The sequence below is a fragment of the Bison bison genome, unplaced genomic scaffold (genome assembly GCF_000754665.1).
Source record: "Bison bison bison isolate TAMUID 2011002044 unplaced genomic scaffold, Bison_UMD1.0 scf7180017864167, whole genome shotgun sequence".
NCBI lineage: Eukaryota > Metazoa > Chordata > Mammalia > Artiodactyla > Bovidae > Bison > Bison bison.
Genome location: NW_011494739.1, coordinates 1,151,253 through 1,174,564, shown reverse-complemented (window position 1 = coordinate 1,174,564; position 23,312 = coordinate 1,151,253). Strand labels below are relative to the sequence as shown.

Genomic DNA, 23,312 nt, shown 5'->3' with positions numbered 1-23,312 from the left:
TTATTAGAGATTTCTTTTAAAATGCACATCTCTCTGCTGGGAGGATGCAGACAGAGGGGAAAAGTAGGAAATGAGGAATTATTTTAGAACTAAATGAGTTCTCAGATATTTATTTCAATTATTTTTATGAAAAGAAAAAAAAAAACCAAGGATACATTATACAGATTAGAATGAAAGCTGGGCTAGATAAGACCTTTGACTTCTTGTTCAGTGTTCTTTCCATTTCCACCTGTCCTGGCTGTGTTCAAGCTCCAGGCTAGTGTCCACCTGTCCAGGATGTAGAACAAGAGATTTTTGTTGTTTTCTGGTAAGCATTAGATGAAAACCCATTTCATAAACTTTTGTCAGTCTGGTTATAAGTTCTGTATTAAATTTTACTATATTAGTGATTCTGATTTTCTTTGGAAAGTGTGTGACAACTTTTCACAGCAGATTGAAGCTCCCCTTTACAGTAGTCACCTTGAGAGAGTATGTATTCTTTCCAAAGATTGATAGTGTGTACAAAGCATTTTGGAAAAGCCACTTGTCTTGGATGTTGTGACAGTTTTTTGGATCTCTTCAACAATACCAGGTCTTGATACTTTAAAGATAATTAGCTTTTAGGAGTCGGTCTAAAGTCATTCAGAACTAAAACTTCAGAGTAGTCCAAAGTAGTAAAGCTGGAAACAATATTGCTTAATTAAAACTAAAGAGTGAGCAACTGCCTTGCATGGCCCTAAAACTGGCTTTGAAGGCCACTCCAAGAAAGGCATTCCAAACATGTTTGGAGCAGTTGCAGCATTGTTGGGATTAAGAAGTCTCCCAAGGTACAAATTAGAGTCCAAGAGTCTTCAAGGTATAAATTCTGTTATTCATGCTTACAGTATTCATTCAACAAACATTTACTGAATGCCTGATACTTGCCAAGATCTGTGTTAGGTATTAGGGACTGATGGAATAACAGTCCGTACTCTCAAAGCACTCATAGCAGGAGGAGATGAATATCTTAAATCAACAAGGGCAATGAAGGTTTTTTTTTTTTTTTAATAAATTTATTTATTGTTGCTGTGCACAGGCTTTCTCTAGTTGATGTGAATGGGGGCTCTTCTCTAGCCGTGCACGGGCTCTGAGGAGCTCCGGTTCATCACTAGTTGTGGCCTCTAGGCTTAGTTACCCAGTGGCATGTGGGATCATCCCAGACCAGGGATCAAACCTGTGTCCCCTGCATTGGCAGGTGGATTCTCAACCACTGGACGACCAGGGAAGTCCTGCAATGAAGTTTTTGTATGTACCATAATAAACTATGTACAAGGGAGAGTGGGGTCAGTAGGTTCAGGGAGTGATCTACTGACGGGTTTTATAAAAGAGGAGATGCTTTAGTGGAGGCTTGAAAAGAAAGATTAGATACTTCCTAGCAGCTGGAGCATTTCAGAGAGAGCATAGGCAAAGGTATTGAGATGAGAACCAGTGTTAAATTTTGGCAGTTGCCAGTAGTTCATTGTGGCTAGAAGGTGATTCTAAAGAGGGACAGGAGACATGCCTGGAGAGTCAGTCAGGGTATCAAATTATGAAGCATCTTGTCCTTCACGCTGGAGAAGGCAATGGCACCCCACTCTAGTACTCTTGCCTGGAAAATCCCATGGATGGAGGAGCCTGGTAGGCTGCAGTCCATGGGGTCGCTAAGAGTCGGACACGACTGAGCGACTTCACTTTCCCTTTTCACTTTCATGCATTGGAGAAGGAAATGGCAACCCACTCCAGTGTTCTTGCCTGGAGAATCCCAGGGACGGGAGAGCCTGGTGGGCTGCCGTCTATGGGGTCACACAGAGTCGGACACGACTGAAGTGACTTAGCAGCAGCAGTCCTTCATGCTAAGGAATATGTTATACTGTTCTAAGTAGACATTGCTGCTGCTGCTGCTAAGTCGCTTTAGTCGTGTCCGACTCTGTGTGACCCCATAGACGGCAGCCCACCAGGCTCCCCCGTCCCTGGGATTCTCCAGGCAAGAACACTGGAGTGGGTTGCCATTTCCTTCTCCAATGCATGAAAGTGAAAGTGAAGTTGCTCAGTCGTGTCTGACCCTCAGCGACCCCATGGACTGCAGCCTACCAGGCTCCTCCGTCCATGGGATTTGCCAGGCAAGAGTACTGGAGTGAGGTGCCATTGCCTTCTCCGAAGTAGACATTAGGAGCCATTAAAGAATTTTAAGCCAGGAAGTAAGATGATCAGATCTTTTGACTGTATAAGAAGATGGACTCGCAGAATGAGATGAGAAGCTGAAAGTTGTTAGTGGGCTAGTGGAACGGTACAGGCAATAGACGGTGTGGCCTATGGCATAACAATGAAGAGTTACAGAAGTGGAATAGAGAGCTGATGGGGGAAGCATATGGATATGGGTGTAACAAATAAGGAGTTACTGAGGATGTCTTTAAGATATTTAAGAAATTGATCTGGTCATACACTATACGCAGAACAACAGCCCTAGAGATTGCCAGATTCATGATAGAGGGTAAACTCTAGCAGAGTTAGAAAATACTTCTGGAACAGCTTTCTAAAATATATTCGTTTGAATCACGTGCATAGTATGATGATACACATAATTCAGTCAGAAAGGATTTGAAATGTTGGCAGTGTTTTGGAATCACAAAGCAGGAAAATCTTTGAAGGAGTTGAATGTGTAAGAATAAAGGAATATAGAGATTAAATGCCTCTTTTAATCTGCTCCCAAAGAGATGTAAGAGTTGATAGTTTGGTGTTCTTTTCGAATTTTATTTTCTATGCTTAGATTAATTATATATATTTTTTGTTTTATTTTTAGTGTATATGCAGATATCTTTTGATTTGACTTATTAAAATTTTTTTGGAGTATAGTTGATTTACAGTGTGTTAGTTTCAGATGTACAGCAAAGTGATTCTGTTATATACATACACATATAGTCATTTTTTTCAGATTCTTTTCTCATGTAGGTTATTTTAGAATATTGAATGGAGTTTTCTGTGCCATATAGTAGGTCCTTGTTGATTTTCTGTTTTGTATATAGTAGTGTGTGTGTTAATCCCAAGCTCCTAATTTATCCCTGTCCACCCCCCATCCCCTTGCTCCTATTTCCCCTTTGGTAACCATAAGTTTATTTTTGAGATCTGTGAGTCTGTTTCTGTTTGTGAATAAGTTCATTTATATTATTTAAAAATTTTTGATTCCATATGTGAGTGATACCATGTATTTGTCTTCCTACATGTACATTTTAAAAACACAAAATATTTTGTTTCAGCCACTTGTCCCTCCTCTCTCAATATTATGAATACTGTTCTATGTCAGTAATAAAGATTTATTTTATTCTTTTTGATGACGTATAATATTCTATTGTGTGGATATACACCACAGTTTAAGAAAGGATTTAACCAGTTTTTATTCTTTTTAAAAATGTTATATTGAAATATACCTAAAAACTAAACTAGAGGTCAAATATTAGGGTGTAATATTGGGTGAAAGAGAATGACCATTTAAAGGTTTAATAGCTAATTCCTAAAGATTGTACCAGCTTATGTCCTATACCTCACCCAACTGTATGTGACTGCCAACTTCTCGTCACATGCCAACCAACACTGGTATTAATTAGTCTTTAAAGTGTATTACTCAGTCTTTTAGATGAAAAATGCCTGATTATAGTTTCTAAAATTCTTGAGATTAAGCCTCTTGTGTATTTTTGTTAACTTCTTGCTCTTTGTCCAGTTATTTGGCAAAAGGAAATTAAGCTAGACCTTGCCCAGTGCTTTTTTCCATTCACCTTTTGAGGGTACGTGCGTGCGTGCTAAGTCGCGTCAGTCGTGTCCGACTCTGTGCGACCCCAGAGACGGCAGCCCACCAGGCTCCCCCGTCCCTGGGATTCTCCAGGCAAGAACACTGGAGTGGGTTGCCATTTCCTTCTCCAGTGCATGAAAGTGAAAAGGGAAAGTGAAGTCGCTCAGTCGTGTCCGACTCAGCTACCCCATGGACTGCAGCCCACCAGGCTCCTCCATCCATGGGGTTTTCCAGGCAAGAGCACTGGAGTGGGGTGCCGTTGTAACATTTTAAAATATAAATTCTTATTGTAGAGCTGTATGTGAAATAGGTTTAGCAGAATGGACCATATTCTGTCCCTAGTTAACATTTGGAAATCCTTTTTGATTTTTTTTTTTTTAAGGGATTGGGATATAAAAGGGAGAGAAGCAATAAAATATTGACGTTAGTTTATTTTGTGGTGTTTTTCAAAAATACCAAAAAATATTTTGATGAGTTTTATTTTTTATTGAATATACAACTCAAACTGTTTTTTGTTGATCTTCTATCATGTTAATACACCTTTTGAGTACTAATACATACCAGTGTTAGGTGGATAAATAACAACTAGCCTTTTTTGATTTCTGATACATGAACTTCTAAGAAAGGTATTAATTTCATCACATAACCTAGTTGAGATTGTTCTGGGATATCTAATTGAGTTGCTTACTCCCTTCAGGGTGTTCCTGAAAAGAAAGAGCTTCCAATCACTGTTCCAAAGTCACCAGCCTTTGCTCTGAAGAACAGAATCAGAATGCCCACCAAAGAAGATGAGGTGATTCCCTAGGATGGGATCTCTACTCCTTCTGCATAATCAATTTAAGCATTGCGTGCATGCTAAATCACTTCAGTTGTGTCCGACTCTGTGATCCTATGGACTGTAGCCCACTAGGCTCCTCTGTTCGTGGGTCTCCAGGCAGGAATACTGGAGAGGGTTGCCATGCCCTTCTCCAAATCTAAATGTTACTGTTTCTTAAACATAGAGGAATTCAAAGGCAGTCATTCTTGCCTGAAGTTGTCTTAACAGTGGGTATGAATGATTGGTCATCTATTTTTCCTCTTCCAAGAACAAAGTAGTAAGTGTATGAGGCTCTTTGCCAACAAAGGTCCGTCTAGTCAAAGCTATGGTTTTTCCAGTAGTCATATACGGATGTGAGACTTGGACCATAAAGAAAGCTGAGTGCCGAAGAATTAATGCTTTAGAATTATGGTGCTGGAGAAGACTCTTAAAAGTCCCTTAGACAGCAAGGAGTTCAAGCCAGTCAGTCCTAAAGGAAATCAACCCTGAATATTCATTGGAAGGACTGATGTTGAAGTGGAAACTCTGATACTTTGGCCATCTGATACAAAGAGCTGATGCATTGGACAAGACCCTGATGCTGGGAGATTGAGGGCAGGAGGAAAAGAGGGCAACAGAGGATGATATGGTTGGACGGCATCACCAACTCAATGGACATGAATCTTAGCAAACTCTGGGGCACAGTGAAGGACAGGGAAGCCTGGTGTGCTGCAGTCCATGGGGTCTCAAAGAGTTGGACATGGCTTAGCAACTGAATGACAATGATGAGTCATCTTGGCTTTCAGTGGTAACTGGTTGTAACATGTTTGTTTCCATTGGATTGAAAAATCAGTCTTTTTTTAAGACCTATACTCTATTTTGCCTGAGCTATTGTCATCATTCAGTGAAGGACTTTTAAAATTCACACTAAGTAGTTACATCTGCCCTATCCTATCTCCATTGGCCCAAGGGGTAAAGAGGTGACTATGTGGTGATGGTTCATGAAGCTGGAATATATAAACTGTCATTGATCAGGCTAGTTTCTTATTACATCTCCCTTTTTATCTATAAATATCCAGAGTTAGGGTAATTTTATAGCATATCTCAAGCATAAACCTTTTTATAGATTCATTTGAAACTAGAATACACAGTAATCTTATGTTACCAGCTTGAACCCAGTCAACTTACTTGATCCTATTCTGGGTTTGGCAACTGGAAATACTCCCAGTCACATGTTTTAGCTCTGGTGGCTGGGTCAAAAAAGAGGCCAGGATATATGCTTGGTTAGTACTTTTCTTCTGTTCTTCATTTTACTCACACTGTTTGAGCTCATTTAGTTTTTCCAACCTTCCTGTGAAAAATTTTAGATCCTTTAAAAGTAATTGTGTTACTTTTTGTGAAAATGCTTTCACGTTGATCGTACCCCTGTGAGTTAATAAATGACTTAGGTTGGTGAGTTGGTAGGTATCCCTCTTTGATAGAAAAGGAAGCTAAGACACCTGAGAGGTTGAGTGACTTGCCTTAATGACTTCTTTCATATATTGTCTTCTGACTTCACATTCACAGGAGGCGAGAGAGTGAGAAATCTTGTCTCTAAACTGCAATTTTTTCCCTTAGGAAGAGGAGGAGCCAGTAATGATAAGAGCTCAACCTGTGCCATATTTTGGAATGCCTTTTAAGCCCCAGATCCCAGTGGGGAGAACTGTGGAAGTATGCCCTTTTTCTTTTGATTCCCGGGACAAAGAACGTCAGTTACAGAAAGAGAAGAAAATAAAAGAACTCCAGAAAGGAGAGGTGGGTGTTCCATTTCTATAAGTAGCATAATATTAATACTAGTCTTTAATCCCTCAAAGGTAATCTTTTATCTTGCACTTTTTAAAAAGTATATTTATTTGGCTGCATCAGGTCTTAGTTGCACCTTGCGGGATCTTCATCGCAGCACATGGACTCTCTAGTTGTGGGTCATGGGCCCCAGAGCATGTGGGCTCTCTAGTTGCCCCATGACATGTTAGTTCCCTGTGTTTCCTGCAGGGAAGGCAGTTCTTAACCACTGGACCACCAGGGAACTTCCTTATGTTGTACTTTTAACTGTATAATCACTAACTTCCTTTGATTCCTCTAAGAACCTTATGAAGTATAAATAGGGCAAGTAATTTAAATAACCATTCTGGAAGTTAAGCACAAGGAAGTTAAGTGACTTGCCCAGGATCATGCTGGTAGTTATTGGCAAAATTGGGAGGAAAACCTCAATTTCCTTTTGAGCTTATTAGTTTTCTGTACCATGCTGGTTTGAAAAACTTGCCTTTCATATTTTTCAGATTCATCCAAATATTCTGGAGCAGCTGTGGCTTTCTGACTAGAAAGACCTTATCTTAAATCTTACATTTTCTTTTCTATTAGGTGCCCAAGTTCAAGGCACATCCTTTGCCTCACTTTGACACCATTAACCTGCCAGAAAAGAAGGTGAAGAATACCACCCAGGTTGAGCCATTCTGCTTGGAGACAGACAGAAGAGGTGCCCTGAAGGCACAGACTTGGAAGCACCAGGTGGGGATGGGGAGAGCAGTTAAAATGTGAATTGCTCGACTGTTGGTTTGTTGCAGTAGGTAGACCCGCTACACCAGGCTTCATCTGGGAACTAACATACCAGATTGTTTTAGGGACTCTTACTGTAGTCAGGGGTCAGAAAACTTTTTCTATAAAATACCATATATTAAGTATTATAGATTGTATCGGTTACATATGGTCTCTGTCACATGTTGTGTGTTTCAACTCTTTAAAAATATAAAGACCATCTTTAGCCTAAGGGCTGTACAAAAAGACATTGCAAGCTGGATTTGGTCTATAAGCTTAAGTTTGTAAGTGATCATCTGGAGAATGTGAGAGCTGATAGACTCTTTTTGTGACAGGAGATTCTTAAAGATCTCATTTATTTCATCTACTAGACCTGCTCATTAAATATTCACTTTTTTCTGTTGCTGCTTTAATAAGCAACTATGTGATAAAAATAAATTCTCAATAGTGTATGTTTTCTCAACACACTGTGTGCTATTTGCTCTTTATAGATGATAGGTGATTTAAAACAGTTAATCGGTTGTTGGCTGGTTTAGTTGGGATCTAATTCTGCCTTGTCTGGAAAAAAAATCTGAATCCCTAAGTTTGTCAGTATTAATATTATCTCTTATTTTGGAATCTGTCCAGAAGGGGCTCAGGCTTGATCTTTATAGAAAGTCACCACTGTTGAAGCCCAAGAGATATGAGACTACGTTACTAAATCTAGGCCCCTTGTTGGCACTGTTCTCTAGGAGAACTTAGGACTGTTGCTTTGAAAGCAGTCATGACATAGAATGTGGGGGGTATTTTCCAAAATAAAAAGATTTTTTTAAGTTTTTCAGACTTATATAAAAGAAAGAATAGTATAATGAACTTCCATGAACCTGGCACCGTGTTTTCTAGTGCTCAAAACATGGAAAATCTTACTTCATCTAACTTTCTACCTACTCATCTCTATACTGGATATTTCTGCCTACACAAGATTATTTTGAAGCAAATCCTAGGTGCTATCTCATTTTATTCAAAAATACTTCAATGTGTAACTTTAAAATGCAAGGATTAAAAGAATTTCATAACTCCAGTGCTATTATCACACTTAAAAAGATTAATAGTAATATCTTAATAGTGACAAATAGCATTCATATATCCCCTATCTCTCATTTTTAAAACAGTTGAATTGTTCAAATCAGGATCAAGAAAAGGTCCATATTTTATATTGGTTTGATAAATCTCTAAATCCCTTTTCACCTATAGGCTGCTCTATGTGCATTTTGTATGTTGAATAAATGGGATTGTTTGTCCTATCTAGGTTTTACAATCTGGATTTAGGTCATTGTGTTCCCATGGTATTGATTAATAATCACCTGGTGTCTTTATAGATGAAACAGTTCAGAAACATTCGAACTTGAGTAATTGAGGTGGTAGTTATGGAGAGTTGGTGGTTGCTTGGCTGACAGATTTTCTTTCTTACAGCTGGACGAAGAACTAAAACAGCAGAAAGAAGCAGCTTGTTTCAAGGCTCGTCCAAACACTGTCGTCTCCCAGGAGCCCTTTGTTCCTAAGCGAGAGAAAAAATCCGTTATCGGTAGTATTTTATGTGTTCTTGAGGGATTGGGGAAGAATTGTGAGACTTCCTAGAACTGAGTTGTGTCAGTACAGTGCTGTGTCAACCAGAAGCATTTGCGTGTAGAGATCTAGCGTTTCTTCCTTAGATCTTTGTTGAATGTAGCAGAACAGCGTCTGGATGGAGGCAGCTGGCATTTCAACAATTTTACTTCCCAGCTCAAAGAGTAGCAAGTAAGGAGGGAAGAGCCAGGACTTCTTTCTGGACTTCACCCTAAAGCTAGTCTTAGATAGAAAACATTTGATTCCTTTAAGAACTGAGCTGCGTTTCTAGTACAGTGGGATTCTTCTCCTAAATCTGTCTCACAGTCACTATGTAGTTTTGAGCAAGCCACTATCTGTATGGGTCTTGCTTTTCTTCTAAGTAGATGATTTATAGGGGTCCTTACAACCCTGAAAACTTGAGGACTTTTTGTATGTGGCACGCTTCACCTTTCTCCCCCTTGGGCCTCCTTTGAGCTCCGCCTTTCTGTTGCCACGCATCTCTGTACACTTGCTGGGTCTGTGGGGCTAGGGTTCCGCAAGTTATGCTTGTGCACCAATATTTTCTCTGTTTCTGTACTCAGAGGGCCTTTCTGGTTCTCTAGTTCAGGAACCTTTTCAGCTGGCGACAGAGAAGAGAGCCAAGGAGCGGCAGGAGCTGGAGAAAAGAATGGCTGAGGTGGAGGCCCTGAAAGCCCAGCAGCTAGAGGAAGCCAGGCAGCAGGAGGAAGAGCAGCAGAAGGAGGAGTTGGCCAGACTACGAAAAGAACTGGTAACTGGGCAGCCTACATACTGACTAACCCACGATTGCATCTGTTTTGTTTATCTGTACCTTGCCTTGTTCCAGAGGGATCTAAGGCAGCCTCCAAGGATGCATCGAAGATGAGAAGTCACACAAACCAAGGGTGGTGACAAAGTTGACAAGTCAACGAGGCTGAAGATGTGTATATTATGATCCATGGATCTCCTAAGTTTATACCATAATTTTGGCCCTTTATGGGAACCAACCTGTCAGTTGCAAAACTTACCATGGTCGAGAGATGTACATTTATCTTTGATCCTAGATTCAGTCAGAATTTCTTCCTGAAGAGAACATCACATGCTATGCCAGTGCACAGTAACACATTTGTAGGACTTTAAAAAATACATACTTTTGGTTGTGCTGGGTCTTCATTGCTGTGTGCAGGCTTCTTATCATGGCGGCATCTCTTGTTGCAGAGCATGGGCTCTAGGCCCATGGGCTTCAGTAGTTGTGCTCCACAGTATGTGGAATCTTCCCAGACCAGGGATCAAACCTGTGTCCCCTGCATTGGCAGGGGGACTTCTATCCACTATACCACCAAGGAAGTCCCAGGACTCTTTATTTAACTTATTTTTATTATTGCCTTAAGGCTTAAGGAATAATAAGGAAACCAATGTGTTTTACAATTAGAATATATAGGTAAGGAAGGGCATGGGAATTGTGTGACAAGTGTATTTTCATTTTCCTCATAATACTTGATTCAGATTCCTTGGAGTTATAGTGCATATCAGTCCAGGTGACGTTCCATGCTATCACTAGATAATGACTTAAATATTAGTTATCCAAAAAGAAAGCTTAATTCACCTTAAGGACCCTTTCACTAAAACAGTAGCAAGTCACATGAACTGCATTAATGAGGAACATTTTAGATGGAACTTCAAATGCTTAGTGTAATAAAAGGATGACTGTGGAAATACATGTTATTGAGATTCTGTCGAAAATAGCTAAGCCAGCAGTTGATACAGCTGTTGGTAGAGGTGACAATGCCAAGGAGGACTCTAGAGAGTCCAAACTATTAAAGGGAATAGCTTCTTGACAAAACCAAGCTACCATGTGCTGATTAGATGAAAAAATACATAGATATAATCCTCAGTCCAGATACACTCAGAAAGCTAGCCTCAAATGTTTTGACTTTTCTTCATTGCTTGAGTCCTGCCTCTTGTGTTTATCCATATTGTAGAGCTCTTTAGTAATCTGGTTTGATTCAGGGTTAAGAACCGATGGGACCATGCCTTCTCCCAGCAACACTTCCTGGTTTTTTGTTTGCTTGTTTGTTTGCTTTAAAGTCCATACTTTAGGTGAATATTAAGACTCAGTAAGCTTAAGATTGTACTCTGACAGATTGTTAAGGTGTAACTCTCCTCTGATGTAATTGAGTGCACCCCCATTATACCCCAGTACTGAACAGTCAGACTGGAGATAGGTGCACTCTGAGGAGTCCAGCAAGACCAGAATAGAAATACTTGGGGGACGTCCCTGGTGGTCCAGTGCCCTCCAGTGCGGGGGGTGAGGGGTCAGTTCCTGGTTGGGGAGCTAAGATCCGGCATGCCTCATGGCCAAAAAAACCAGAGCATGAAAAACAGAAGCAACATTGTAACAAATTCAAAAAATGGTCCACATTTAAAAAAAAAAAAAACAACACTTTAGAATAATAGAAATGAAATCTACTTGGGCTCCAGAGTTCTTAATGCTTTGCTGCTAGACTGTGTTGCCTTTTTCCCCCTTTTCTTAATTAGTGACTGGGATGTGCAATACTATACAAAAATGTCCTCAAGAAAAATAAAAACACCTGTAAGTGTAGTTCTCTAACCTTCTTATCAATGGGAATTACATTTTTCTCTGCAGGTGCACAAAGCAAATCCAATACGAAGATACCAGGGTGTGGAAGTCAAGTCCAGTGACCAGCCCCTGACCGTGCCCGTCTCACCCAAGTTCTCTACCCGATTCCACTGCTAAACTTGGCTTTGAGCTGCAGACACCATCTGGGAACCTGAGCTGCTTTTTCCATCAAACCAGGAGCCACCTTTGTCCTGGGGGCATAGAGAGAATCCATTTCTCCAAGGTTTTTTCCTACCCATGCCTTACAGAGCATGCCTGACAAGTGTGGACTCCCGATTTCATTGAGAGTTGTTTTCCTATATTATTGTGGCTAATAATGAGACTCAACTCGTGTATGTCTCAACCAGACTCTTTGGAACCATCAGTATGATGGTTGACCTTCAGTATGGACCTTAATTCTGACTAGAATTTAAGCCTCTGTATCAGCGCAGTGTAATTTCTATTGCCCTTATCCCACCTCTCTTTTTCTATTTTAATCATAAAATAAACATAGTTAAATACTGATAGATTTAAGTCATGGATTAAATGGAACCATCAGATTCTTCTTCTCTGTGCAAAATGAAGTTAGAGTTAAGGAGCCCATCACTATGAGTGGGGAGGCCTCATGAACTGCCTGACGAGGAAGAGACTTGACTGACCAGAACCTCAAAGCAGCCATCAGCCGGCTTCAGGCAGGTCTGCTATTCAGGCAAATTCTTCCCTTGTTGGTGCCTATGATAACGGAACGCTGAGCAGTACATGTGTTAAGTCTTCCAGTGACCTGGACTGGAATAAAATTTGTTTTTCCCCTCCCTCCCCCCAGCCCCAATTTTTTGTTATTTGATGTTTCTACATCTGTTGAGCCCCTTTAGAGGTCACATCTTATTGGGGAAGTGGCTACTTTGAGACAAGAGTCCAGGAGCTTTTAAAAGTATAGGCTCTGTCCTTAAAGAAAAGTGCTCTTTTCTGTCCTGTGTCAGAATCCTTCCATTGTTTGAACTCCCTCCTAGGAACGACTCTGGAAAACTGTTATTCCTTCAAAATGGACTGTGCCTTCTTCTCCAAATGGGTTTTTTCTCATCCGGTAAACTCTTCCTTATGAAATCGTTCTCATAAATCTTTCCTTGACCATGTGGTCTCATCCGGTAAGGATGGTAACTTACTTCTTTGTGCCTCCCAGATGTTTCTTAATGTATATGTCTCTAGTAGAACAGGTAAACCACTGAGTTTCTTGGACTTGTTTACAAACTAGTAGAGATGTAGATAACTAAAATTGTTATTCCTTGAAGATAAAAATTAGGGTAATCATATCCGTGCTCCTTGTATTCTGTTGGCACAGAATTTGCTAGGTTCATGTGAAATAGTTTATTTTCTTTTAGACTTGATATCGTTTATGAACTCTTACTCTGTACCAGTCTTAATTCTGTGCCACGAGTTAAAGACTGTATCCATATTCTGCCGAGGCCAGTCAGTCCTAAGCAGTATATATGATGTTGGATCTATTTTATATTCCTTTTGTTTATTCATTCGGTGAGCATTATTTACAGTCCATTGCAGATTTAGTGATGGGCAACAGAGCGACGTGTGATTTGCAGATCCCTTCGTCTCCTAAAGGCCCACAGGCTGATCCAAAGGGCAGTTCTTTTGCTTATTTCCTAGAGATATGTGGTGTGTAGTTCCATAACAACTTGCGTAGTTGCTTTACAAAAGATTGATTTGGTGCTGGTTATATATATGTTGGCATTGTTCTAGTCTCTGGGCATATAAGCAATGAACAGAAATAGAAGACCTTGACTTTATGGAGATTACCTTTTAGAAGGGAGACAGACAATAAACAAGTAACTGTCCTCTTCTGTCAGGTGATAAATGTTTCTCTGACTGACTGCTGTGTGGAAAATAGACTGAGATGGGGATCTGGGGGGCATGTGAGATTGAACAGGAAGGAAAGGAGGTTCTTGCTGTTGTCCAGGTGAGACTGGTAGTGGCTTGGGCTAGAGCGGTAGCAGTGGAGGTGATGAGAAATGGTTGGATTCTGAATGGATTTTGAAGCTGTAACTGACAAGACTTGCTGACTGACTGGACTTGGAGAGGGAGAGAGGGTAGAGAAGGGCATTCAGGTATCAGCCTGAAACAGAGATAGAGTTCTCCAGGCCTTGTGCTGTGAAAAATCAGTTCTACCCCAGTCCTTGTGTCTCTTGTGGATTCTCAGGGGGTGAGGAGGACTTCCATTTGTTTCTTGTCACCTCTCTGGTTTTTCTACCTCTGTTCATATATTGGTCCCCTGTCTGTGTGTGTTCTTTTCGACTTTTCTCCTTCCCGTGTATCAGCAGTTCTCTTAACAGTTCGCTATCGTTCGTAGAGTACCATCTAAAACCATTTTTTCATATATTTTGTCCATTTATTGTTTCAGTTTCAGATAGAAGAATAAATCTGGCCCTCAAGTTGAGAATTTTAGAGTGTTATCAAGAATTGTGGACCTATGGGATTTTTCACCCCATTTGCTCCAGCCTGGATTACCCCCTGTGGACATAACCCACATCAGGGTGGTAATGTGTGACAGCCTTAGAGACAACAAGGGGGGATTATATTACTTCAGAGCAAATAGCTTTTCAAATTAAGATGGCCTTGCTTCCCAGAATTTCTGGGTGGCTGTCTATCTCTATCTCTTCTCTGTCTAGTATTGAATCCTTTCTTTTGGACCACCTCATATGACCTTCATTTTTCTAGTAAAGGCTCCCATTTTCCCTGAAAGTCAAACTGCTTTTATTTTACAGAGAAATTCAGGTTCTATTTTATCCTTCAAGACTTGTCCAAGAGGGAGCTTTGCTTTTAATACTCAAGCTACCCTGGAATTTTCCTAAACAAAGAACTGGACCTCTAATAGGAATGTACTGAATTCTTCTGAGAAATCTGGTGGCCATACTTGGCTTGGCAATTTTGTAAAACTCGTAGCCCATGTGTACATGCAGATTATTGGAATTCCCACACCTTCTGGGAAGGACTCTTCGTTTTCAGTGTTGTTTTGACTTGGTCATGGTTCCCCATTTACATAGTGTTTTATACTAATTAATACAAAATTATTGTTCACTCTTAATTTGATCATTTTGTCCTTGTGTAATTGCTTTATTGCCATTTTGACTCCTGTGTCATTCCTTACCAGTTCTTTTCCACAGAATTTTGTCCTTGGAAAGTGGAGCTTAAGTGGTAGACAGGCTGCGGTGGCATTTGCTCCAGCATTTAATAGAGATAAGTCTTGTACACAAATAGACGTCATACAAGATAGGATGTGACTGAGTAACAGGAAACAGAAAAAATGCTGCAGGAATTTAGAAATTCTTGTTTGAGGTGAGATTGCCGTCCTTAAAGATGTCTCTTTTTTAAGTAAAAATTATGAAAGTAGCACAGTCATCCCTCAGTATCCACAAGGGATGGGTCCCAGGACCTGTGGTACCAAAGTCCACAGATGCTCAAGTCTCATATGAAGTGGGTGTAACCTATGTGCAGCCTCCCATGTACTTGAAATCATCCCTAGATTACTTACAGTACCTAATACAATGTAAGTGGTTGTAAATACAATGTAAATGGTATGTAAAAAGTTGTCCCTATACAGCAAATTCAAGTTTTGTTTTCTGGAACGTCTGGAAATTTTTTTTTTTTTTTAATTTTTGATCTGTGATTGGTTGACTCTGCAGATATGGAGCCTGTAGTTAAGGAGGGCTGACTGGACTGCCTTTTGGAAACAAAAAGGTACAAACTGTGTGAAGCATGACAGTCTCCCTCACTGTCCCTCCTCCCGCTCCCCAAGAGTTACCCAATATTAACAGGTGTGTATTCTTCCAGAATGTTTTTTATATACACACACAGTCACAGAGCATTTTTTTAATAATAAGGTGATAGCATTATGCATTTGCCTTTAATTTATTCTTTGAAGGTCACATTAATCAAAATTCAAAAGCTGCGAAAGTGTTTAGTTCCCCACTCCAGGTATAGGTGGTACTCCAGGTTTGTTTCCTTGCAGAGATGGCTTCAGCATGGATGTATTCCTACCTGCTCTCTCTTATTTTTCCACACATAGTATCGTAATTTACACTCTGCACCTTGCTCTTCTCATACATATCTTGCATTGGGTGATGTGACTACCTTGGGCATTGTGCTAGCTTTCTCCCTGGCGAAAGTATGAACCTTCTTAGGAGAATCTAGTGTGATGAGGAGGCACACCTGGAGTGGGGTCTAGTTCTGTGTGACATCCTGGCCAAGTGACCTGATGTCCCAAGGGCTTGAGGTCAGGTCAGCAACACTTGCCCTTTTAGCTCTTCATGGCTTCGCTGAAACCTTGACGGCTTATTGGCCTGAGTATCTGGTTAAACCTGTGTATCCTCTCTGGTAAATCTTGATACGCTTCCTTTTCAGTTCCCTTCTGAGTCTTGCCTGCTGGGGAAGTTCCTCATTGCTGAGAGTAGCAGTTAAAAAAGCTGTCAGACACGTGGCTGGGCTCCTGTTTCTGCACAGGCAGGCTGAGTAACAACTTGGTGGTATGGATCCAGGTAGAAACTGGCCAGCGTTCTGAATCTGCCTTGCAGCCTGCTGGGATGCTCAGTTTAGACAACATATAAAGTTTCCTGGATACAGGACAAACCCAGGCCTATGGACAGAGCAGGAAGGTTAAAGTGTGTGGTACTTTGAGCAGTGACGAGGGCGTAACCAGGGAGCTGACGTGTTTGCTTCAATGCCAAGAATTCCAGGACAATTTGTTATTCAACCAAAGCCTGTGTAGTTGCTACAAAAAAGAAGCCTGGGGACATATCTTTTCCTTGTTTTTGTCTTCCTGCATATCCATTCTGTTCTCTAGTGCTATGGTAAAGATTGCTGACATCAAAAACAATGTCTGATGCTGTTTGCTATTCTCTTTCTTGCAAGAGAATAAGAGGCAGGGCTCTGGTCAAAACATGGCTCTTATGTGCTGAAAGTATCAGCTTCTTGAAAGGGCTTGACAAATGCTAACATACTCCAAGAAACCATGGTTGGAAGGGCTTAGGAAAATCCTAAATTTTATCAGGAATTATTTTGCCAGATTAAGCCTAGCCTGAGGGCATCAATTACCTTCTTTCTTTTTCTTAAAATTTTATTAAATGAGAAATAAAAACTGACCTGTCTGATGTGCCAAAACCCAAGTAGTTATGGGACTAGTATCCCAGAACCTCACAGGCAGGTGTGTGAACGGGTTAAGAATTGTTCATCAGCTTGTTTCAGCACTGGTAGTATTCTGGAGAAGGAAATGGCATCCCACTCCAGTATTTTTGCCTGGAGAATTCGTGGACAGAGGAGCCTGGCAGGCTACAGTCTATGGGGTCCAAGAGTCGGACACAGCTAAGTGACTAAGCACACACACACTGTTCTCAGGGCTTCTTTCAGGAGCCAAGGTGGGTGTTTTTCAGTGGGTCAAATATATAGTCAGTGGTTATAAATTGTTATTTGAAAAGCATTTTGGGGCAGCATTATCAAGTTTTGCTGGTAAGGAGCGATGAAGAGCCTGAGTCTGACCTGACACTGACAAACTCCACTCACAGTGTTCCAGTGTACTCTCTTACTTACTCTTTGAATTTGCTCTATGCAAAAATCTCACCTGGGTTTTGCAGTGTTTTTAAAATTGGGATTTATTGTTAATTATATACAGTTCAGAAAATACCTGGTAATGGCAGAAGAAAAAAATCCGTGGTCCCATCACCCATGTTCAACACTGGTGTTTCTATGTATAATCTTCTCTTACAAAAATTTTTTTCTACATTGTAGTGGTTTTCTGTTTATATGTATTTTTTGTATTCTGATTTTTTTTTCAGTGTAGCTCAAATATTTTTCCTGTATTACTGCATACTCTATAAATACCAATCGTAATAGCAGCATGCTGTTCCATTGTCTTGAGTTTACTTCTCCCCATTGAAAATGTTTGTTTTGCAAAAGATTTTTCTAGGCTATTTATAAGACAGATTTCTCTGTCCCCCTAATGTATTATATCTGTCTCTAAAATTTAAATGGCTGTTTCAAACCACTTAGTCTTTGTAATTAAAATGTTCAAAGGAAATATAAGTCTCTCCCAAAAGCATAGTTAATGACATCATTCTGGCACACACGTTTGCAAATTGGAAAGCTCCTTTTGGCTGACATGTCCATGTTACTGGCCCTGGTGCCAGTGAAAAAGTTTATTGGCCCTTAGCAAAGCCTTTCTCAAGAGAATTCTAGTTACGCTATTTTAAAGTTTTGGAACTCTGTGTCTTAAGACAGATTTACCCAGTAGATTGTCTCAAAGCTGTTGAGATTTGTCTTAGGACCACCTTTGTCTTTCTTAACTAGCTGGGCTATGAGGTGTCTTTTAGGAAGAGTAGAGGCAGGGAATATAATCTCTCTTCTGGCACAGGCACACTGGGTGACCTTTAAAAAGGCATTCTGCTTTTCTGGACCTCAGTTTCCACATTACTTCAGTTTCCATATCGTCAAAGACGAGATTGAATTAGAAAGAAAAATAAGGTTCTTCCCAGCTTGAATATTTTCAGATTTTTTTCCTAGGCAATTTGTTTTAATCACAATAGCCCTGCTTTCACATTTATATTTTTCTATAGTCAGCTGCTCAGTCACTGCAAGAGGGCTCTTCTAGCAAGCTCCCTGCCCCTAGATTTCATTTGGACTTGAGTGAAGTATGTTGGAGACCAGTGCACTAACTCGTTGAGGACTTTCCAAGGGTTGTTCTGGAAGCGGAAATCTAGCCCAGATCACACCAGGGGACTAATCTCTGAATAATGTCCTCTGACACACACACATATTTTCTGATGTTTCTCTTGACCTTGGAACTGGTTAGAGACAGCACAGAATGCTCAATGAATTCTAACAGACTACAACAAGGAAGTCCCTCCCACCCTTGGCTTTTCCAAGACGTAAGCGTCTTGAATTGTTAGAGGCAGTTTAAGGATATCACCTTGCCTTGCTGCTCTTCTATTTCTCTCTGCTGCAATTCAGTTTTTATAATGTTTGTGATCAAAGGGACCTTGGATGGATTTGAGGTAACTATCACAGAATTCTGGAGGAGTACAAAATTGTTTAGTGGAGTGAATCCTAGATTGGGGATTGGGAGAACAGCTTCTGGTTTTGTGGTCTTGAGCGTATCATTTGCATTTTGTGGGTCTCAATTCTCCATCTTAGAAGTTTAAAACAGTGTTTCTAGAAAGGACCTCTTCTCCGGCTCCATGAATGAGAATTTGCTCCTAGCTAGAAAATGACCAGAAAGCACTCTGGGCCGTCATAGTGACTGGCACATTGGGCACTCATTCATCCCTGTGTTGGCCAGCGTGATTCAGTGTGACCCTGCTTGAGTTGTATATTCAATATTAATTGTCAGTATGTGTCACCAGAGGCCCCTGCAGTTTACCTGAAGCTAGCAGCCTGACAGGACAGGGCCAGCAGCTACTAGTCAGCCATAAGCAAGAGAGGCAAGGAAGTTTAGTCGAGCTTGTAGAATCCCATTCTCACTGGTTTGGAGGTTGATGTCTATACTGTAGCCTCTGTGACTCTTATTTGCACATGAGCCATTTTCTCTCTTGTAATTTGTTACTACAATTATAGAAAACTAATACGTGAAGCAACATAGCAGGTAGGAGTTGGGAGGGGTTGTCAGTATCTTCCCACCTTCACTAAACAACTTTTTGTTCATTTCCCTAGCTATATCTGGTGGGCTGCCGTCTCAGGTCGCACAGAGTCGGACACAACTGAAGCGACTCAGCAGCAGCAGCAGCAGCAGCTATACTGACCACAGGGTCTTTGTGTTTTCCTCACACACAAACCAAAACACTCCTACTCAGCCCCAGGAAAATGGGTAGGAATTGGCAGGCTTGAAAGCTCAGCCACTAGAGTTGGGGAACTTTTCTTTAGGGTGGTGGTCCTCAGGCTGGCCTGGAGACCAGCAGATCAGCATCACTGGTACTACAAATGCAAATTCTCCAGCCCCCTGAATTAGACACTATGGACATGGAGCCCAGCACTGTGTTTTAACAAGCCCTGCAGAGAGCTGTGAGGTACCCCCATGGGTGAGGACCACTGTGTCAGGTGATGTCCTAGTGGACAACAGGACTCCCAACTCAATGCTCCCTATGAATCAGGAAATCTGCAGCCATTCTCTCCTGTGACCCTCAGTATCCAGGCCAAACCTAGAGCCCATGTGGACAGTAGGAACATGCCTCCCCTCTGAGCTCCCTGGAGAGTCACATTTGTGCAGCCTGTTCATGTTACCCAGGAGAGCTGCTGAGTTTGAGTGTTTATCTCCTTAGCCAAGGCTCCATTACCAGAAGATGGAAGAATGCTTTTCCATATGTCCTTCCAACAAGTCATAAGACAGATGAGGAAAACTGAGGCTCTGAGTTTAAGTTACTATCCCAAAGTCACACTGCTGGTAAGTGGCAGAGTCAGAATTTGACCCAGGTCTGTGCCCTCAAGTGCCTTTTGCACCACACCAGTTACATCCCATGAGAGGATGGATGGACATTTTCAGGAGCTCCTGGAGGACAGGGCCTAGCTCTTTTGGGAGCCGAGTGACACTTGATCAAGAGCCCCATGGGTGAAGAAGAGATTGTTTCTATCACCCACCATGGCCAGCAACTGAGGACTTTGGAGCAAGCTTGTGGGCTGGAGCCCTCGTTGAACTCTTGATGTTGCTTGTGGGAACCTCCTGCTACGCTTCCCAGAGACTGGGAGCAGGCGGGGTTCTCTCTCCTCAGTTTCACCCAGCAGGCTTCTCCTCAGACCAAGCTGGATGCTTGCGTTCCTATCCGGGATGCGGCAGCTGCCGGTCAATTAAGTCACAAGCCTCAGCAGACCTGAATGATAGCCAGAGTGGTCGAAGTGCCAAGTGAGTGCAGCCTGAAGGTGCTTTGTCCCAGGCCACTCATCCTTTATTTGAAAGCCCCATTACCATCCCAGATGCGACCCTCTTCTTGCAGCAGTCTCTCAGAGCTTGTCACGCACCCCCTGGCTCATGTGGTAACCCAGTTCAGCAGACGGGCCTGGAGAGTTATAAATAGCTTAGGGGTAGGCCAGGAAGCCAACCGGTGCACCAGGACAGAACATGCATTCCCCGCTTTTGGAGCCATTTCCTGGGATTGTGTGCCGGGAGTGACTGTTACTGCAGGTAAACTCCGATTCCTCTCCTCTTCAGGGTCTGCACTCTGCCCTTTAGTCTTGCTTCTTTCTGTTTGTCCCCCTGCCCCCACGGGCCCTGCCTTTGGAAGGCGGTGCTTCCAAGTCTGCTTCTGGGACATTTCCTGTTCTTGGAACAGCTGCACCAGCCTGGGGTACCCTCCTGCTACATGATCCTATAGGGAGGTATCCAGTGGCCATGGGCAGTTTTCAGATGACCTTGTTCCTCTGACGTCATTAGATGGCTATTTTTGGCTTTGCTGTTTGTGCTGGAGAGAAGTTGGGCTGGGATGGGCGAGAGGGAGGAAGCATGAAAGAGGGTTCGGTCTTGGTTTCTCATCGTCCCAGGGCCCTACCAAAATAGGAGCATTTATACTTCAACATTCACAGAGCACCTACTGAATGTCAGGCCCCGCAGCTACCAAGTTGTGACATAATCTAAATATTCTTCACTCGCCCACAAATTCACTGTTCAGCAGGCGTCTACTTGGTGGTGTGGAACAGTGACGATGAGTGAGGGCTCCGAGCCTGATGGCTTGGGTTTGAATTCTAGTCCCAGTGGAATCCCACATCTGAAACCTTGGGCAAGTTACTCCTCTCTGTGACTCAGTTTCCTCTTGGAAACAGGACTGATAATAGTATCTACCTCATAACGTTACCATGAAGATTAGAGGAGTTCACGTCTGCATCTGGCACAGGGTAAATGCACAATAAATATTAGGGGCTATTATTATTAATGACAGAAGCACCACTGTTTGTACTGAGTCCTTGGGATATAAGGTTGACGGACATGGTCCTGATCTGTTCTGAGCTGGCACCTGATCCCTAGAGCCCCAGGTACTAGGGCAGTGCATGCAGCCAATACAAGTCAGAAGGGAATACCTGCCGTGAGTACTGCGAGACCCTAGCTTGTGGAAGCATTCCAGGGAAACAGGTGAAGTTCTTGCCCTGGGAGAGCCTCAGAGCAGTGGTTTTTAACTCTGACAGCACATGGGAATCCTCTAGGCAGGTTTGAAAAATAAGACTGAGCCCCTCCTTCAAATGTGCTGCTTCAGTGGTTTGAGCTCAAGAGGGGCTCAGACTTTAGAAGTCATGAAAGTTCTCCAGACTTTCCCACGCGCATCAGGGTTGAGAATACAGCCCAGGCTAGAAGGTTGTGTGTCCTGGGAATACCCTGCTGACCACCTCAGGACTGCCTCAAAGGTGGCCTCTGACTCGTGGGTTCTCAAATTTCAGGAGTGCATGAACGCCCCCTGAAATGCTGGTTATAAAGACAGATTCCTGGGGCCCCATTTGAAGGAGGCTTCATTTTAAACAAACTCTAGGGCCTAGGCACCGAGAAAGCCTGCCGCAGCCATACCTTTAGCTGAGAAGTCACTTGTCCTCGGTCCCCAAAACTGTACCTCTGAGACCCCACGGTGTTTCATATCTCATGTGTAGCTCTAACCATTTTCTGTGTTGAGTTGTAGAAATGTGTATATTGATATCTTGAATTATTTATCGCCTAAGAGTTACAAATAGTCATTTCAAAAATGTCTCAAAATCCAGACAAAGCATAAAAATAATCTCTCCTCCCACACCTGCATGTATATATGTGTATATGCATACATATCCCCCCAGATATTTTCTCTACAAATATTTTTAGCAACAAAAAGAACCCACTTCATGAAGAATTTTGCAGTCTTTTTTTTTTTTTTTTCCCAAAAAATGTACTATATGGTGATTCTAGAGCTTTTCCTCACCTTCATCTCTGTGTCCCCAAAGTGACCAATTCAGTTCTTGCCACAGAGTAGGGCTTCCCTGGTGGCTCAGACGGTAAAGAATCTGCCTACAGTGCAGGAGACCTGGATTCCGTTCCTGGGTCAGGAAGATCCCCTGGAGGAGGGCATGACAACCCACTCCAGTATTCTTGCCCTGGAGTATCCTAGGACAGAGGAGCCTGGGGGGCTAAGGTCCATGGGGGTCTCAAAGAGTCTGACAGGACTGAGTGACTAACACTTTCACAGAGTAGAGCACTTAGTCATAATCTTGGCAATAAAACTCTACAGTTCTGGGTTGAACAATGAGTGTCATTTAAACTTTCAGAGAAATCTACGTCTAGTTGGTCACACAGAATGTCCATAGATCTCTGCTTACCCTCCTTGGAGGAAAGGACTGGGTCTGCGGTAAGGACAGCAGCCTTACCAGGACTGTCCCTGGGGCTGAGAGGTACTGCCAAAGCCCCAGGCTCAGGGACCCAAGATGGGAGAGGGCAGAAGAAAACAGCCCTTCGTTGCTCCCATATCAGGACTGGAGGGAAAGTCGTGAGGAGAGTTGGCTGCGCTCTTTGGAGTCAGAAAGGTCGTTGCTCAACTCTCTGGATTTTCCATCACAGCCGAGCAGGCAGAGGGTCAGGCCGGGAAATGTCTCCTCTGAGCCGGTCCTTTTAAAGCCTCTTGGCTAAATCTGTTTCCTCCAGGAGCCAGGGAAGCAGTGCCCAAGTGGAGTTAACCCCTCCACACCCAAGGAATTCTCCCAGGGATGGTTGAGCCTGGGAGCCCAGACTTCTGGAATGCAGAGCCTTCCAGGGCAAGAGGCCTAAGGAGCCGTGAACTCTGGCTGGAGAAACCTTCTCTCTGGCCTTGTTAAATCCAGCAGGCATAATTGCATCCTCCTGACCTTAATTCCCCTGGCGGGTTTAATTGGCCCTGGCATTGCCCCACTTCCTGTCCTGCCGCTGTAGAGGCGGGGGTGGGGGGTTCAGGATGGGGAACACGTGTACACCCATGGCAGATTCATGT

General features: G+C 42.3%; 1 protein-coding gene across 5 annotated transcripts in view; it reads left to right on the top strand.

Annotated features, from left to right (window-relative positions):
* Positions 1–14,454, top strand: part of TPX2 (TPX2, microtubule-associated) — a 57,614-nt gene extending 43,160 nt beyond the window's left edge. For 4 of the 5 annotated variants that reach the window (XM_010841744.1, XM_010841748.1, XM_010841743.1 and 1 more), the window contains 6 exons: positions 4,479–4,574; positions 6,195–6,371; positions 6,978–7,124; positions 8,604–8,715; positions 9,320–9,507; positions 11,383–14,454. In XM_010841744.1, coding sequence (XP_010840046.1) covers positions 4,479–4,574; positions 6,195–6,371; positions 6,978–7,124; positions 8,604–8,715; positions 9,320–9,507; positions 11,383–11,493 — 831 coding nt within the window. In that variant the 3' untranslated portion in view covers positions 11,494–14,454. The remainder of the gene's footprint in view (positions 1–4,478; positions 4,575–6,194; positions 6,372–6,977; positions 7,125–8,603; positions 8,716–9,319; positions 9,508–11,382) is intronic. The other variant, XM_010841747.1, reaches the window with a different exon arrangement.
* Positions 14,455–23,312: the final 8,858 nt, after the last annotated feature.